The following is a 14,595-nucleotide window of genomic DNA, read 5'->3' as shown; positions in this document are numbered from 1 at the left end:
CTTAATTTGAAAAGTCATTGACGTGTCCTGTTTTGAATTTCGCTGACTATTTTTTGAGGATTGTTATAAGGCTTACTGTTTGCACTGCAGCCACTGGTTTTATGAGCTATCCAGAACACCTTTTCAATGATTGCAGCAGGATCTTCAGTGTCACCTGCCCTCGAGAAGATCAAAACGGTCACTGACCTCTTCAGTACTCTTCCCAAATGAGCCTTGTCTCGAGATGCCATGGGTAGCTGCAGACCTCTGTTGTTTCTAAATGCAGAAGCAGGCTAGTAACTTCAGGGAAAAAAAAAAAAAAAAAAAAAAAAAACTTGCAAAAATATAGATGTGCAGCAGTGTATCTACAATAAGGAGAGCAGTATTTCCAAGCAACTGCAGCACACTGCTGCCTACCACTATAACGCTACAGATCATGCACCTCTGTGAAGAATTTAAATGGTTAAAGGCATACCTTGTTTAAAAGCATTTTGATACTGCCTAGCCTTGGTATAGATTTTTTTTTTTATTATATTGTTACTTGTTAGGAAAAAATCGCTTACTAGAACATCAATTCATCACATTCACTGCCACAGGGTCAGTTTGACCAGCTGAACACTAGTGGATAGCAGCCAATGTATGCTTTGATTAGAATAAACCATAGGATTCAACACCAGCTCAAGATGATATGCTTGAATGAGTGCACATGTAAGCTTGGATGGCTATTGATTTCACTCTGTGAAAACAAGCTGCAACACATATCCTGCCAACACAGCTCTTTAAGCAAGAGCTCTACCCAACTGTCTTGCATCCACAGCCTGCCCCAGCCTGTGAGCTCAGTGCCACCACCTCTGCCAGAACTGTACTGCCAGTGCCGTGGAAATCCTAGCAATAGGTTTTGATAGCTCCTACAATATGGCACTTTAATGGCCACTGATGACCAAAGATGTTAGCATCCACAGTACAGCACCCTAAATACAAGGTAAAAATCAGTGTGGGTATATCAGGCTGGCTCAGGAGCAGGGGCAAGGCAGAGAGAAGAACTTGTTTGTATTTAAAGCATCTTTTAGCAGACAGAGATCCTCACCAGTGCTATGGAATGCACTGTAATCTCAGCATCAGAGCCTGTTCATGCTGAGGAATACATAAGCCTTCCTGAAGCATCAGTGTAATTTGAGTTCCTAACAAGAGAACTAGTGGACATCAGCTACAAAAACTCTGAATGTGAGCCTTTGGTGCTTTTAAAACAGAATTAATTATGAAGACACTAACAGAAATTCGCCTCACACATTTTGCAGGAATAGACTTCTTTTAGAATTAGTGGGAAAGAAGGGTCAACACAACACATTGATTTGGTCTCAAACGACACCCTATACTGTGTATAAAACATTTTGTCAGCTTTTCAGTCGTTAAAAATCTGCTTATGCATCAACAAGAAAGCTGTAGGATTTATTTTTTTTTTTTCTGCATGCACACACACTCGTTTCAGATTGTATTTAGGATTCCTTTTTATTCTCCTGAACTAGATGCTGTCTCACTCCTTTCTCTCTGATCTGCTGGCAGAGCAAGGACAGGCTAGGTCTGTTATTTTTGCTGACATGACTGTGAATCAGAGCAGTTACTTCTTTCCTTGTTGCATCAACTCACAATCCTGAGACAGGGAACAAATTTACCCCTTCTGAAAAAAATAAAAATAAAAATAAAAATGAAAAAAGAAAAACCATAGCCATGGTAGACAAGCATTTTACAGAGCAGAAGACACACAAGACAGAACTACAATGTGCTATGGTCTATGAGGGTGTAACTGTGAAAAGAGCAACAGCACAGGCTCCAGGAAACAGAAGAAAAGTATATGCTTTATCATCCCTTCTCTGCATTCTCTCAAAGATTATCAGCCCGAGATAACAGGACAGGCATAACTGGTTGATTCAGGAGCAGTTAGATTATCTTCTCTGAGAATTACACTAAACAAACCACCTCTTCACCAGATTTGTAAACTCCCTGAAAAAAAAAAGGTATAGGGCAGCATTTACAGCAACTGATATTAACCAAGGCAGTCAGATATTCTCCCCAATGATACTGAGTACCTTTCTCATCCTCATTTGCACTGCTGTCTGCTCCAAATCAGAGCTGCACTTAAAATACTGACAGAGTAACTCACTTATGAATTATAATGGCCTTTTACATTGCCAGAAATGATCTTGAGCATTCAAGGAAAATAAATCTATACCTACAGCAGTAAATAACTTGAGTCAATAAGCTCTAAGTAATCAAATAACATTTTTTCAATGCTTTATTTACAGTGAATTTCCAGACAGTAAAAATTTGCTTTCTTTTTAATTCACATTCAATTTCAGCTTGTGGGTAAAATCCAATAGGAGGATGCTGCAGTTATCCAACAACAAGGTATCAGGAAATTAAAAATTATGGTTCTGGAATTACAAAATCCACTGGCACCACATAGTGCCTTGCTTATTGCTTGAGAGCACTAGAATTTAAATCAATTGGTAGCATGTGATCTTGCTGGGTCAGAAGAAATATATAGAGGAGCACATAGGTTGAAAAGTAAAAACAAAATGACCAAGTATAATGAAGGAAGAGGCAGGAAGTGCCTGGATCAGTTAGAGACATGTACAAGAACAGAGCTACCTGCTACTTTTAAGAACAGGTAATGCAGGATTGGGTTTCTTAGATAAGTAATGAGAAGTCTGACTTTTCCAGGGACAAAGCAGCAATCAAGAATGAAACTGCCAGCTCCATTATCTCTAGAAAAATTAGAGCGCTTAATCTGACTGAGCTTTCCTGTGGCACCACGCCAAGGCAGCAGCCCATGAATGAGCAGAAGTGAGAACCCATCCCCATAGATCAGCTGTTGGGTTTTAGGCATGGCCTCCCTATCTTCTCTCACACACTGCCCCATCCTTCTCCCCCTCTCTACTGCCAATGCAACACAAGATGTTGCGCCAAGGCAGAAGATAAGGAAAAAACAGTGAGAGAAGGTGGTTTGAGAAAGCGGACAGATATGTACAGAGAGCACAGGCACAGAACAGGGCAGAACGGTAATCTAATACCTAATTCTAAGACGTAAGGGCATGTATTTCCACATCTAATGAACCTGATGATCCTTCCTTCTAGAGTAGGATTTTCTCTACCTATAACAAAGAAGCCAGAGGAGCCTTCTGACAGCTACAGGAAGGCAAATCACTACACCAGTAGCACGTGCAGGTGCTCTCCCTCAACAATAATGCAGTTCCACCAGGGAACACAGGTTACCTGGGAGGGAGAAGAGCTCTCTAGGTCCCATTTCCAACAAGTCAGGCCAAGACTGACCCATGCTTCTGCCAAGCTAGACCAGATATAAAGTTACTTCTGGAAATGCAAGCTATGCTATTGCTCTATGGTGCATAAGGTGGGGGTTGTGGTCATGGTATTTGTTGTGTTGGTTTGCCTTTTTTTTGTTTGTTTTTTGTTGTTGTTTGGTTGTGGGGTGTTTTTTGTTTGTTTAAGTATTTGGAAAAATGGGCAAAGTCTCATGGGGAAAAAATTACTCATATTCAGTGGTTTTTTTTGCACCTTCTAGATACCTAGTTCTGTTGTCCAGATGATCGTGTCCTGTTCCCAGTAGCAATCGGATCTCAGCTAGCACATCATGATGGAAAATCAGATGAGCCTTACAAATGTTCCTGAGGATATTTTTATTATATCTAAAAATACATCTATCAATTATTTACCCACATGTTAAGAGAGAACATTCTGTTCTCAACGTGTTTTAGGTTCAGGAAGGACACCCACTCTGTTCCTATGTAAAAGGGGGTTGAACGCCTGCGTCATATGCAAAGGTCAGGTCAGTTTTCAATACAGAGGCACAGTCAATATGTCTTCTTGGTTGAAATCTTGAGTTCCAAAGGACTATGCAACACTCAGGCAAGCTTATAGTTCTTATGCAAAGAATAATTAATAGAAAGTTCATTTTCCCAAAGTACTTCTACATCAAAATTACTGTTTCATATTTGGCCATGTAAACAATTAGATATTCAGAGATGCTGACTTCACAGAGGCAGTAGATAAGCAGAAGTACATGCAGTGCCACAAGCTTTATTGAATTACTAGAAAATTCTTTAATACATTAGCCACATACTGCTATTAAATATTTAACATTGGAATTCTAATGACTGTTTTAATCCCATGAATGATTAAATTAATTCTTATGTGAAATTCATTGTTCTAATCAGGGGTCTTCAATTAATTGTTGTAAAAGGTCACTTTTTAGCAAGACACAGGCTGTTAACATGCAACACAGAAAGGTCATTTGTAGTTCTACACTATTATGCCTGCTTGCAAGAGGAGAGCTGATCCTCCAGGGAAGACACCAGCTTCGAGAGCTTGAGGACGTAAAAGCACCGTGCTGTGGGAATAGGTGCAGCTATTTTCCCTACACGGAAGCATTCCTCCCAATTTACCTAGGCTTCACAATATTTAGAACAGTCAATCAAACCAGCCTCTCTCAAACAAAAACAAAGTCCAAGGCACACAGCCAGGAAAGGCGTTTCAGCAAATAATACATTCATTACGTGGACACTTTATATCAGACTGTTTTTCTTTGACCTTCTAACACTTAAGAGTTCTGTATACTATGCCAGTATGACTTTGTCAAGTATTACACTTTCTCCAATATTTCTTATTTGTAGGCCTTACAAAACAATTGTACTCTTCCACATCTGAATTTATCTAAGAAGTGTTTTATTTTGTATTTACACTCTTAAAAAAAATTTGGTGTTACCTAGGTTATCGATGCTGGAATACTTTCATATAGCCTTGTACATTTTCCAGCTACAGAACACCTTCAGATTTCCTAGGCACTTAATAACGTTCATGTTTTCTTCAAGATAGTTTAAAGGTAACATAATAAAAGCACACAGATAAATTAGTTTTCCTCATGCAAAAAAAAAAAAAAAAAAAAAAAGTAATTAACATTTCCCTAATGTTAACAGATTCATAGAGATCCTACCACCAGCCTAATGGATAAACAGCCTGCAAAGTATAATATGCAAGTCTTATAAGATTTTAAGTAGAGGATACAAGATTTGTTTAAATTATGAACCTTGAATTTTATTAATGTTGCTATCAAAAGTAGATAAGGCATCCATAAGAGACACCACTGAGCTTTCATCTACTATATGTTAAAGCAGTGCTTCAGAAATCTAATTTTGTGGACCATCAGATACAGTTTGTACTATGCTATTTTCCCATCCATGTTTTCAGAAGCATAAAAAATGCAAGATGAGATAAGCAGAAATTAGTAAAATATTTATCATTCATCATCACAGCATTTAAAAGTAATATCAAGTACACAAACCTCAGATGCATTTCAACAGGCTACTGGCAGGGCTTCCAACTCCATTCTTCTCCTCTTAAGACTTCAAAGTCATAAAAATAATTTTCCACACATGATATTTAAAGAGAACACAACCTGACTCGGCTGTATAAAGAAAATTCGGCAATCAATTTTCTTATTTGCATTGGTATTGAAGGAGTCTGACAATCTTTGAACACGTTGTGTTCCTAACCCATGAGGACGTACAAACACATCAGTGACTCAATACCTGTTTTCACTTTCTAGCATCAGAAGCTTTACACCAACGTTTGCAGGGCAGAGCTTTTCGTAGCCAACAAAATTTATTTGCTACGGAGACATTTAAGCATTTCAAACAAGAAATTATTGTTCAGATGTACCATCATTTTATAACTAAACAGAGAAGGAAATCAAGTACACAGAAGGAAAAAAAAGCCTAACTTACAACACTGGGAGGCAGCACTGGGCAATGGTTTCTTCTGGACTTCCTCCTGAAAGGAATACTGAAGAAAAAAAAAAAAAGAAACCCCATTAAGGAAGCAAATGGTAACTTTATGAAACAGATTTTGGAGTATGACATGCCACACTTCAGAGAAAACACCTGTGGTGGTATCATAGTGCTAAGTATTTACCTTAATATCCATATTCAAATATACTCCCAGATGCCTTCTCTCCCTTTTCGTGCCAAAACCAGTAAAAACTGCACATCTGTTTAAGGTAATGTCTGCTCTACTGCAAGCACAGGGCCTATTCTGAGTTCAGGGAGCTCAAATCAGACATCTAAAAGCTTTGATTCTCACAATGTTACTATTATGGGGAGCTCAAAACCACGCACGAGTCCATTATGTTTTATACACTCTAGTATGATTTCAACAGTTCAAAAACAAAGTGTGGGCTCACAGCAACATTACACCAGGAGACTGAAGTGGCTGGATAATTAGTGTGCCCAGCAGGGCAGTAACACAATATTTTCCTATCCAACACATACAATGGATCACCAAAGAGTTTGTATGTCCAAAGCGAAGAATTTTAATGTCACATTTAATTCTAAATTAGAAACAGTAGCATATTTCAATTAACCAACTCTGACTTTTTACAAAGCTGTTTGGTACAACATTAAAGTGTTCCCTAGGGAAATGCCAGTGGTTGTATTTTGTTATTTTCCTCTGTGTTGCATTACAGAGATAGAGGAAAATTAGGACAATTGGGTAAAACAATAACAGTCTTTGTTAAGCATAAAGGGTCTAAAGACAAAAAAAAAGTGGCAACCTCAGTGACCTGGTGCTGCAATCTGAGCAAAACAGAACTGCCAGACAGCCTCTCCATGGATTTGGTAGGGATTAATGACCAGTACATTACACGGTGGGCAGCAACCTGCAGATTTTTGCTGTGCCAGTCTTCAAAATCTGTGTTATTTAAAATGAACAAGTGATCCTGAAAGGCAGTTAGTCCTATCATCAGGAAACTGCCACCTCAGTGAGTTTTAGGCAGGATTGTGAAACAAGAACTACTGGATCTCGCAGCACTGACTGTTGTACAAAATGGTGAAAGGAAGTCTGATGATGAAAAATGTCAGCGGCACAGGACAGCAGGGGTTCTGAATGATCATATTTGGATCCAAAAATGACAGCAGTTTGTCCTTTCTAAGGCAGCAACCCAATGGCTATCGGCAGGCCCAAAACACAAAGTGAACATTAAGTGTTTGCAGGAGTAGCAATTAGAAAGCACTTTATAACACCAAATACAAACTACAAATGAACCTGCATCTCGGATATTTTTGTGCAACTTTAGTCTGTTGATTCTTTGTCTCAAGCAAAGATAGCTAAACTTAATGCACAGAAAAGATAAAGACACATTCCTGCATGAAATACCACTGTAGGACTGGGACTCTGCAGCCCAAAAGCCATGCAGAAGGAGAGGTTTGTGGAGCTGAGTGGCACAGGGTGAATGAATGAGGATCAGTCATTCAGCTTCTCCAAAAAAAACCTGCTCCCAGCTGGTTTCACAACAAAGGGTTTATTTGCTCAGAGCAAACAAGGTATTTCTTCAGGCTATGCACAATTAAGTTGCTGAATTCCTTGCTGTTTAACTGACCTAGGTGAGTTCAAATAGCAACTGGCATGAACAGAAGAAAAATCGATCAAGTTTTTAAACACAACGATACTGCCTCTGGCCCTGGAAGTTCCAGAGCTACAAGTCACTGCAAATTAGGGGAATACACAAGGAAGATATCCCTGTTCTGGGTCACCTTCAGACACTGGACAAGCTTTCTTACATTTTTCATGTTCTCACTGGTGAAAGGAAACATTCATAATAAATTTGTGATTGTTATGTCACGAATACAGAGGCATGATTTTGTTACTAATATGTGGTGAAAGCATGCATTTCACATGCAGATGGGCAGCACTCCAAGGGGAGGAGAGTCTCACAAAGCTCATGACATCGTTCAGCAAATTCAGGTTCAGTGAAACACTAGAGGGCATCTATGCTTCACTGAAGTACCTGGCACAGGCTTCTGCTTACAGTCCACAGGAGCAGGGAGGCACCACAGCAGTTTCACTGACACACAAAATCATAGATTTAGTCTCTCATCAGCTCCCAGAGGTTCTCAAACTTCTATGAAGGCAGAAGAGGTTTGCCTTCAAGCAATTATGTTTTTATCGACCCCAATACTGGTCTGTTCTCAGTCAAAAAGAAAACCCACCTTGTTTTTCTCCGTCTAGGAAACACAACAACTCAAAGAGTGAAGAGGAGATGAAAAATCCCAGAAAAAAAAAAATCCTAAAGTCACTGACAGAACATTTTGCAAGATATTTTGCTAAGGAATGAGACTTACTAAGAGTTTAAGCAAGTGCCACACTTCTGCTCACTGGTGTTGGCATCAACACGACAGGTAAGAAATGTTAAACTTCTGGTACAGACATTATCATGTCAAGTCCTACTTTGCAGACAGTACAATAGTACTAAGTGTAAATAAAGGTTTTATTAATATAAATGTTCCAGGTTCTCTAATAAAAATCACAACTTTTCATTTTGTAGTGGCTTAGCCAAGTACATACTAAGAAAAACCAGGAAACCAAAGTCATAGCTAGCAGGTATTACAGTACAAGATTCATAAACTGAGCCACAAACAACTGGATTAGGACAAAAGTTTTCCCTCTAGCACTGTCTCGGTTCCAAGAAAGGTTCAGTATCTTGGTTTGTCTTCTACCCAGAAAAAGCTAGCTGCAATAAAAAATCCTTTTTGATTTGATTTCACAAATGAAGAGAACCTATCATAGCCCATCAAAAATGTTTCACTCACTTGTGAGTTAAGCATGATGTTAACTTTCTTTTGAGTGTATATGGAGCAACTGAACAGTTCTCACTATGTGAGCACTTCCCCAGCGCAGGGAAAAATGTTTCTCTACTTAAAAATAACATTACACTTGAGAAAAACATTCTGTAGGCAGTCCACAGAAAACTCGTAAACAATTAAGATTTAGTAGTTACCTTAGCAATCACAGAGATCTAATACAAAGAATAAAAGTAAGATATAAGGGATACAGGGCTACCTTCATCTTTTAATTCAGATATTTACCTCATCATCTCCCAGAGAATTTATTTGTTCTAATTTTCTGGTCCAGTATCTGGCTTCTTCCTCTGGAATATCTGTAACAAAAGAACACGCCACACCATCTTATTAGCCAGGCAAGTTTGCATTTACCACCAGCAGCAATAAAACAGGGAGGGTATTCCAACAGCACATCACAGGAGAAAAAAAAAACAAAACAAAACAAAAAAAAAAAAAACCCACTATTTTGAATCAACAAGATTGGCCTACACTAGCACTCGGAAAATAAATGTTCTAAATACACAATTCAGGGCTTACATTACTTTCTTGTTTAAAGCCAGTTAACCAAAAGCACAATGCACAAAGGTCACAAAGAGTAAGACTGGTTCATATGATATTTAATTCAAGTATTAGATGTATGGAGAGCCACTTCATATTAATGCACTTGCTAGATACTTAATAACACACAGCAAGATCAAGAGCCTCTTCTGGAGGTTTTTATAACCTCCAAAGGACAAGGAGTCCTTTTGGATAGCACATCTTACACGTAAACTTGGTATGACACAAAGGTAGCAAAAAAAAAAAAAAAAAAAAAAAAAAAAAAAAAAGGGAAACAATCTCTTGTTTTCCTTTGCAGGTAGTAAGCCAGACCTGGTGAGGAAATGAACAATGCTACAGTCATATTCATATGGAAGCACACTCTTATTTCTACACCACAATGCAACTTCATTGGGAAATGAACCATGACAACCAACCCTTTCACTTTCTAGAAGGTTTACCAAGTTAAAGACTGACAGAAAGTAGCAGGCATTACCAACTTTGTTTTGGGAACTACTTTTTATTTCACACTTTGAGGTAATACAGTGTCCTACCAGTCTGAAGGGAACACTGAATTCTGCCACTCAAAACTTCATCTCTCAGAAGGCACCCCTGGAGATGCAGGTGAACTGCTGGGGAGAGCGTAACCCAAGGCAAGTCAGGTACAAACTGTGAGTAAGGAACAGAGCAAGAGGGGTACTGCACCAAGGGAAATAACCCACTGAAGGAAGAGCACCAGTCAGGCTCCCCACCCAGGACAATTAGATAAATTATTTAGGGATAGGAAAAGAGGGGTATAAAATTACTGGAAAAAGGGAAGAAAAAAAAAAAACGAAGTTTCTTAAACCACACTCAGCATCACCCTGCATGTAGAGTGGTCAGGTGGCCATATCTCCAGGAGAGCTCAATGATTTCTAAAATGTGTTTATTCTGGCCAAAACTGCACATATGTAGAAAACTTTAGAGCTCATATAGGGTGGTCGTGGCATAGGCAGGTACAGCTCCAGCTACACAACACCAGCCCTAGAAACCTCACCATCCCAAACACTGACAAAAGAAGAGGAGCACAGTACCACTTAGGCCAGTTTTCCAATCTTCTGTAAGCATCTTAGCTCCAAAACAAATCTGCTTTCCTGCAACAAATTGTACCCCATGAATATGGCCTCAACAATATGCATAGGCAAGAGTTACATCCACTCTTGTTCTGAGAGAAACAAGAAAAGGTTTTATTGGTAGATGACCGTTTCATCAGGATGGGAAATTAGAAAAAAAAAAAAAAAAGCCACAAAAACAATGATGTCAGAAAGGACCAGGTATTCATTGCTTCTTAGACTTGAAGGGTTACATGTGTCCTCTCCTCCACACAAATTACCCTCTTACAAAGAGGATGACCCCAAAATAGCTGGAGAAAATAGCAGCCACTGTACTGGAACACAAACCTCTTTCAACAAGAACAAGGAATTTCCAGATTTCATAGAATTTGAAGTTTCAGAAGTAGGTATTTCCTTGGACTATGAACAAATGCCTACACTTTTTTTTTTTTTTTCAAAAAAGAAACTATTTTTTTTTTGTGAAATGAGTCTCATCCAGACAAGGAGGATAAACCAGACCCCACCTGAGAAAGTTTTAGGGCACTAGAAACTCAGTACCTGAGTCAAGAAAACTTGCATTAAGCAGAAAAGAGAAAATTTGTTTCTCTTTTCTTGCAGTGAGATCAAAGTAATTTATTTTAATCATAATACACAGAGTCGATTGCTCTTTCTGATGTATACTGCACTGCTTTGTTGTTATATGCTCTTAGAAAACAAAGTAGGAGAAACATGAGAGGGTCTTCCCATAATTATGAGAGTTGTAGGAAAACATAGATGCATAGATGCATCAGAGCTGTGGATCACAGTTGTATAAAAACCTTGAGCTCCACGCAAATTAGGGATGATATTCAAAGGTTATCTGAACAGAATACATTTAGAAAGAGGACATCAATTAACTTCACTGAACATTGGACCCGAAGAGATTTAGGAAGACAAGAAACTCCAACAAGGACTTGAAGCAATCCAAATATTACATTAAAAAAAATTGAATTTTGCCCTCAAAAGACATTGCATCTGTAAAAGATGAAGAAAAATCTCAAACTGAGGACTAAAGATTACAGCCAAAGCAATTAAACTAAAATTTAGAATTCCAGAAACCTGAAATCTAGACCAAGGAGACGTAGGAGGAATGAAGCAATGGATTAACATCGACATTGCAGAAACTGCTTTGATCTCAGGGTAGGCTTCAACGCTTTCTGATAGCCCACAGTTTAGCTGCATGCCCAGGCAACAAGGAGCACCGTTTGCCTCTTGCATTTGTTGTTCCTATCTTGTATCCAAGGTGCCTGTTTCACAAACAGAGCTAACATTCCTAGTACAGGTTTGCTGCTGTTCTAGCAAAACAGCTTCTTACACAAGTCAGAAATAAAGTCTGCTATGATCTAGATAATGGCTACTTTAAGGATGTCTTTTTGATCTTAGGGACACTCTTGTCATCCATACTAATGGCCATACAGCTACTACACAGCAAAGTTTAAACACAAAACAATAAATTTCAGTCAAATTACCTGCTCAGAAGAATAAACACTCATTGAGACAGAATTATTGATTTTTTTTTTTTTTTTTTGAGAAATCAGTTTGTTACTATTTTTATTTTCCCCATCCAATTGTGTCTGGCCTTAATCACCTGTTTTGTTGAAGCTGGTTCTTTGGAATGCAGAGAATGGAGATCCCTAATGCAGAGCTCACAGATGGTGACGCTTACACGGCTACAGCCACTAGCCAGCTCCTACGTCACCACCCAGCTTTGATTACAAACCCAAGTTCCTCTGCTACATTAACTTTTGCTTACAAGATAAGAAGCTAAACTAGTTCAAACAGAGGCCATCTGATGCCAGCTAAGGACTCCACTGACAACGTACTCAGTAAACAGGAGGAGCAAGTTCATATGGCAGAGAAACAGAACTGCTGAACAAGAACAAAGAGGGGATGGGAAGACCTGTACCCTAGCGTCCTGAGGCCTCTTACTGTGACACCAACATAAAGGCTGCAAGCTTTATTGTCCTTGCTCCTACTGCCATCATCTGCAGCACGCCAAATTCCCTGTGTCTGGGCTGCTGGTATCAGGGACCACCAAGGGCTGGATGTTCCCTAAGGGAAGGGAGGTGAGTGGGATCCCACAGGCCAGCAGGACAGGGACTTGCCAGCCAGGGCCCTCTCCTACAGCTCCCAAGCAATGTGAGCTGGGCAGGTCTGGAGATCATGGCCAGGTTGAAGTGAGAATCCATCCACCAGTCATTCACCATGGTGCTGACAAAGCATATCTGAGGTCAAGCAAGGAAATGAGGCCACACCAACCCCTGGACCTATGGGGTCCATAAGCATCAGTAAGTCCTACAGCATCGCTCAAGTATTAAGGCTCAGAGTGGAGATGAAAAGGAAATGAGCACTCAGGGATCTGCCACCTGTGCTATAAGTAAAATAAATGCATCTCCCCCCAGACCCATTTCATACAAGCCTTCACCTGGATTCCTCTCTTCCCAGCCCCAGTTCCTCGCCTTTCCGGAGGAATGGGAGTCTTCACAGGCTCTCACTAAAATGCCTTTGTAGACCTGAGCATTTCTGTTTCTGTACAGTTCTCAAGACAATAAAGCAACAAAGAATATCTTCTCCACCTGATGGCTAGATGCAGATCAGCATGCTCCCATGCTGGGAGTGATGTGAATACTAAAAGCATTTTCACTCCAATTATCTTACTAGAAACAGCTTGGCACAGACCCAAACTGCTATAGTTAGGAGCCAAATGCATTTTAAGTACTCTATCCTGTGCAACTCACACAAAGCCACTGAGCTTCTAAATAGGGGAACAGGGCAAAATTGCCTCTAAACAGCACAATTTCACACTTGATAAGCAGCATCTCAAAAAGTCTGTGGCAGCACACACTCACTACATCTGAGGAGACTGTCTTCTCCACACCAGCAAAGTATCTACAAAAAAAAAAAAAAAAAAAAAAAAAAAGAAAAAGAAAAGCTGCCTCCTTACCTTGATATGTCTATCTCATTCCTCAGAAGAACCAGATTTGATCAGTTGAGAAAGCTGCTCCAACCTGTCTTAGCTAACACTGTTTCCTCCCATCAAGAAGACAGTTTGTTATTTTTAAAAGAGCACAAAAATGCTTTGTACTGTAGGGGTTAATGTGAACCATTAGTGAGTTGATATTTCAAATGCTCACACTTTGGTGCATTCTTACAGAAGGTGACTTTCAGTCGTCCTGTTTCTTCAAGATCAAACATTTCAAAGCATAGGGCTGGCAGGGGACATTTAGCTGACAGTCCAGCACCGCAGCCCATCACAGACAGATGCTCACTGCAGACAGGGCTACAGGTCTGCTCTTTCCCCCATACACCACAAGCTAACACCATAATAACACTACCAAACGTAAGGCAAGAGCTGCATCTGGAACCTGCAATGGGTTATGTGGAAGTTCTAACAAGTTATACTGTTGTTCCGTTACAAAAACTGGGCATTAACAAAGTTTAATTTCTGAATGACCAAAATAAAGGTCATTTTATATCACCAGGAGCAACAGAGACTACAACAACTCTCACCAGACTTTTTTAGGAGATGATTGCTTCCCAACCCCAAGGCTGGTAAACACTTAAAAATATGTTCACATGAAAAAGTGGGAAAAAAAAAAATAAATCTCTTGGTTGTCTGCATCAGGTACTACCACTAGCACCATCAGCACACTCTTGCACCCCTTTCTACTTTTAGCTGTCACCCACCTCCAGAGTACCACAAGAAAACATACCAGGTGGAAGCAGAAAGAGCAATCTAATCCAGGAAATAGAAAGACTGGCTTGTTTGTACTAACATCACTGTATGCAATTATGTTTTACACCAAGGACTTTACCTTTCTGGGGTTTTGTATTTTTTCTTTTTTTTTTTTTTCCCCCCTCTTACAATCCCTTGCAAACTTTTCAAGCTCCAACTAAATGCATTGAAACACTTTAAATATATAGATTGAGTAGCCTGGGGTACTGTATTTCTGTGCATCATCTAACCTAAATGAAACAGAGTAGCCAGAAGTGATGGAAAAAGTACAAAAGCACAGCCAAAGGCAAGAACACTGCTTTGTTACTGCTGCATTTTACCAGACCTGGAAAGCAGCACAAGCTGCACGTGTGCACACACGTTGCTCAGGTTCTCCTGCATCTATAACAGCCAGGAGGACTTCACCCGGGAAACAAAACGTGATACACAATGTTCCCAAGTGTCACTGCAAACACACTTACTAAAACATTACGTCTACAGTGACAGAGCTGCTGACTTAAGAACTTTCATGGCAGATCAACGATCC

General features: G+C 39.6%; 1 protein-coding gene across 2 annotated transcripts in view; it reads right to left on the bottom strand.

The window, feature by feature from the left end:
• LOC309889908 (protein unc-13 homolog B) overlaps positions 1-14,595 on the bottom strand; it is a 213,551-nt gene that overhangs the window by 161,717 nt on the left and 37,239 nt on the right. For both annotated transcript variants that reach the window (XM_082783101.1, XM_082783102.1), the window contains exons 6-7: positions 8,913-8,983; positions 5,778-5,835 (exon numbers count right to left, since the gene is read on the bottom strand). In XM_082783101.1, coding sequence (XP_082639227.1) covers positions 5,778-5,835; positions 8,913-8,983 — 129 coding nt within the window. The remainder of the gene's footprint in view (positions 1-5,777; positions 5,836-8,912; positions 8,984-14,595) is intronic.

Source organism: Aythya marila, assembly GCF_965140915.1.
Source record: "Aythya marila genome assembly, chromosome: Z".
In the NCBI taxonomy this organism is placed as follows: Eukaryota; Metazoa; Chordata; class Aves; order Anseriformes; family Anatidae; genus Aythya; species Aythya marila.
This window is presented reverse-complemented; position numbering and strand designations above follow the sequence as displayed.